The 4,635-nt window shown below is 34.8% G+C and overlaps 1 protein-coding gene across 1 annotated transcript; it reads left to right on the forward strand.

Annotated features, from left to right (window-relative positions):
- Window positions 2,107-4,208, forward strand: LOC107633268. The gene is made up of 6 exons (XM_016336908.2): window positions 2,107-2,380; window positions 2,494-2,729; window positions 3,013-3,228; window positions 3,350-3,442; window positions 3,531-3,632; window positions 3,727-4,208. The coding sequence occupies exons 1-6, from the start codon at window positions 2,107-2,109 to the stop codon at window positions 3,961-3,963; spliced, it is 1,158 nt and encodes a 385-aa protein (XP_016192394.1). The 3' UTR covers window positions 3,964-4,208.

Raw genomic sequence — 4,635 nt, forward strand, 5'->3', positions numbered from 1 at the left:
TAGCAAACAGTATTCAGCAGAAAAAATTAATATAAGATAAAATAACATATTAAATAGGAAAATAACATATAAAATTCAAAAACACAAATAAGTAAAGTAAATAAACTAAAAGCAAAGTATGTAAGTAAACAAAATATGAAGAGTAGCTTGGGACTGTGTTGCATCTGCATGTTTTAAAAGCTGTTAGTGAGGCAGCTAGTTCAAGGAGATGGGACAATCATATATTCATACTCATCAAATCAAGCCTTTCATTAAAAACATGTGTTAAGTAGATTTCTTATGTAATTGTCCTTCTCTTCTTTCATTATTTTAGACTAATCATTATGTTCTGATGTGTATTTTTGTTTCTCCTCTTCTAGAATTATGATAACTGATAAGTGTAACTCCCATTATTTTTTTATTTTGGTTCGGAAATTCTATTGAATCTCGTGCTACAACTTTAGAGTAAAAAGGGAAGCATTGTAAATTTCATGTACGTCACATGTGATTAGGTTAATTTCTAAACAAAAGTATTTATGTATCTTCTTTATTTAATATAAATGAAGGATCAAAATATCATTTTGGATCCCAAAAAAAAGAGGCCTAGTTCGGGGACCCAACAGAGTTTCACTTATTCTCCCTCAACTGCCGCTGTTCTTCCCTTTCTACTGCCAGCCGTCGTGTGTTTTTCTTCCCTACGCCATCCCTTCACTGGTTCGTATTCTTCCCTTTTTTGTTCGTGTCTTTATTTTTTTACTTTTCCTTTTTCTTTTACCCATGTCTCTGCTTTTATTTGCCGTTGTTCCAATGCTTCTGTATTTTTTTTCTTTGGTTGCTTCTGTTAATTTTGGTCGCTTCACTGCGAACTATTACTTCCATCGTCCGTTCCTTCTAATGCTTCAGTAAGTTTGCTTTTGTTGCTTATATAGATCTGTTATTTCATTGGTTGTTGCTAAGGCTATGTTATGGCTTATGAGGTATGAAATTCTTGATATGGTATGTTAATTCTTGTTGAAGTTATGTTATTAGCTAATTGATTTGGTATGGTTGCTGTTGATACTGTGAAAATGATGTTATTAGTGAGTTTGACCTTGGTTGATGGTTTTGGATTTTTTGTGCATTCTTGATTTATTTTCTACTCCCTTTGTTTATCGCCAAATATAAGCAAAGTAAGTAGGGAGTAGGGAAGAGTTTCAGTGCAACATTCATTAGGGAACCCACCTCAATATAACAACTCATCTTTCTATTTATTATAATATTATAATATACTACTATTATTTGTTTATATATTCGAATAACAAGTATCCAATGTAGTATAACTGTTGTAGTTTGTCAAGCCTGATTCTTGGCTTTTGATAATAAATAATCCTTCACTTATTCAGTGTTTTTACTTACCAGGTGAAGAATTAATTTGATATACATGTGCTTTTATGACACATTCAAATTTATTTGTAAACCAGTCATTAATTCTATTAAATAATAAGACTTCAACTAATATTAAAACTAATTAATGTTTTATATGTTAAAATAATTTAATTAGACTTAATTGATTAAAAAGTTAAATTATTTGAAAAAATAAATTCTAATATTCCTTCCACCTATGATGTATCATGTAATGTGCCTTATAGTGTTCCATATAGATTTCATAATTTTGTATTCCTTAATTTTGGGGTATAGTTTGTATTCTCTATTTGCTTTAAGGGTTTTTTTACGCTGTACTTGTCATTTGTCTAGTAATATTATTTTCTATCCAGGTTTGTAAGGATGCCAAGAAAATCACGGTACAATGTTATACAAGAACTCCCGAAAGATGCCGGAACTAATGCCGAAACTGAAGAGACAACGGTTAATGTTTGTGGTTAACATTTCTTAACGTAACATTATCTGAAAATTATATATCCTTCAATTGTATCATTGAACCATGTTAATTTTTCTCCCGGCAAAATGATTACTTTATGAATTAAAATAATTCTCAATATTAATTCTTTCTCTGAAATATAATTCTAAATGCTTTCATATTGTCTTAAGGTTGGGTCTATGACTAGAGGAGCTTAGACATCACGTGAGCAACCATGTGATAGGGCTCCTCCGATTTCGTCCTCAGCTAATAGAGCTCCGGCAACCCGTATGAATGAATCGTTTCGTGCACCATGCATCGATTATAGGCTTGCGCAGTCGAGTAGTGCTGACGATCCTCAAACTCCCACAGAACACATAGAGACTCGGCATCGCGCGGAAGTGGCTGATCATAAATTAGAGGATGAGGATTACGACCTAGAGGCGGATGAAGTTCCGTCGTTTGAAGACCACATCGACGATTTGTTTGCTGCCCAAGAAGTCAAAGGTCAGCATAACAACCAGAAATGCAAAGATACAGATTTCTGGAAAGTTACTGTAATCGGTAAACTTTTTTTTCCTCCTATTTTCATAAACAGTTAACTTTGTAGGCCTTTACTTCTATTTTCCTTTTGTGCAATGATTAGATAGTAATTTTGTTTCTCATACACTTTTTAGAGGACGGCGTGAGAAAAGTGTCTAAGCTGAGTGTGAATGAGGCTATAGCGCTCCCTTCTAATACAAAGATAGTACTCCCATTTAACAAAGAGCTGCAACTGATTGATCAGGCGGCAGGATTATTGAGTGGTTTCATAGGGAGTTTGGGTGCCGATTATTCCCAGTTCCCCATACACTTAGGCAGTTGGAAGCATGTGAGCAAAGCTAAGAAGGAACATGCATACGACATGCTTAAGGTACAACTTTAAGCTTCTACAATTTAAGCAATTTTAGTATTCATTTTTTTTGTAAGGTCTTTTGCATGGGTAAATTATATGGTTAGTAAAATTTTCGTATTTTGTTTTTCACATCATAGTTTAAGCACTTCTCATTTATACGTAATTGCGACTGCTTGTACTGGATTTGAGTGTCATACTTTAACAATTTAAATTAGCCTGTAATGGTTTTGGCATTTCTTCAAATTATCAGTCTTATACTTGTTAGTTGGTCTTGGTTAATGACAATGTCAACTAATTGCAGTGGGTCTTTTACTATGAGGACGATGCCGGAGGAAAAATAAAGCGCGATATTATGAAGAGGGTAGGAAAGATTTGGAAGGATACAAGGCACCACTTGTATCATAGGTGTTACAAAGAAATAAGGACTTTTGAGGAAAATCTTAAGCATCACTCGAAAGGAATAGACGAAAATGAATGGAAAAAGTTCATTGACTATCGCCAGAAGGAAGAATCAAAGGTAAGCCTTGGTATATTTTATTATTTCCACAAAAACATACATGTGTATACATATTACTCCCCTTACATTTTATATTCAACATCTCTTTCTCATTTACATTTGTTCTGTTATTTGTTCATAGAAAAAGCGTAGACAGAACGCTTTAAATCAGAGCAAGCAACTATACACACATACTGGGGGCTCCAAAACATTGGCAAGAAAAAAAGACGAAGTGGTAAAAAGTCATTATTTGCATTAAGATTTTGATTAATCTTCCTGAATATGTTGTTGTTTACTAAGTTGTGTCGATATCAACGATATAGGAGAAAGAGCAAGGAAGGCCCGTTGGTAGAGGAGAGTTGTTTATCATGACTCATAAGAAAAAAGATGGCTCGTATATCCATCCCGATGCGCGTGTTCTTAGTGTAAGTCATGTTTGAAAATTTGAAGCAACTTAGCTTACTGTATATATCGTGCTACTGTTAACTCATGCATTTCCAATGTGTTGCATATTTGTAGGAAGCAATTGCGAATGTTGAGAGGCAGGATGGATCCTCTAAGCACCTTTCACAAAATGACTCATTAGCACAAGTTCTCGGAAAGGAGCACCCAGGACGAGTTCGTGCCCTAGATGCTGGACCATGTCCCACCCAAGTCTTTGGTAACGCTGCTGGACAACCGTCGGGTTCTGCAGAGCCCAATGAAGAGTCCAAGAGGAGGATTGCAGAATTGACGGCTAAGCTAGAAGAAGAGTAGGCAAAGAGACAGTCAATACATAAGGTCTTGGGATATTTAGTCTAACAGCAAGGAGGCAATTTGCTAGCTGAAATTGCTGCAGAGCTGACTTTTTTGGGCGGTACACTGGACTCGTCATGCGCAGGGCCATCTTCATCTGGCAATCACGACCCGCAATAAAAATTTTGAATTTCAGTCAATGTTCTTAGATACTTTTACATTTAAGTTGGTTTAGGGTTTTATGCTTATTTTCTTCAACTTAAGCATTCTTACTTTATTTTGGATGATGTTATGACAATTTTATTATAAATGTTATGTTTGCATATATTTAATTTGGTTTGTTATGTTAATTGAGCTGTTTTACTTGGTTACAATTTCTCTAAATTAATTGAAAAGTAAAAAAAGTAAATTTTAATGAACATACTTTTTCAAGAGAGACAAAATAATAAAAAATCTAAAATTTTAATGGGAAATTTGAATTTGGCGACAGTTTTTAACCGCCGCAAAACATTAATATTGTCTTCCTTGCTGATATTTCGCGGCGGTTACAAACCGCCGCAAAATGAGAAATAACATTTTCCATCCACATACTGCAGCGGGTAAGAATCGCCGCAAAACCCATGTTCCATTTCGCGGCGGTTATTCCAGCGGTTGGAAAAAACCGCCACTATCCATTTAGTCGCACCCCATCTT

The sequence above is a fragment of the Arachis ipaensis genome, chromosome B03, assembly GCF_000816755.2.
Source record: "Arachis ipaensis cultivar K30076 chromosome B03, Araip1.1, whole genome shotgun sequence".
NCBI lineage: Eukaryota > Viridiplantae > Streptophyta > Magnoliopsida > Fabales > Fabaceae > Arachis > Arachis ipaensis.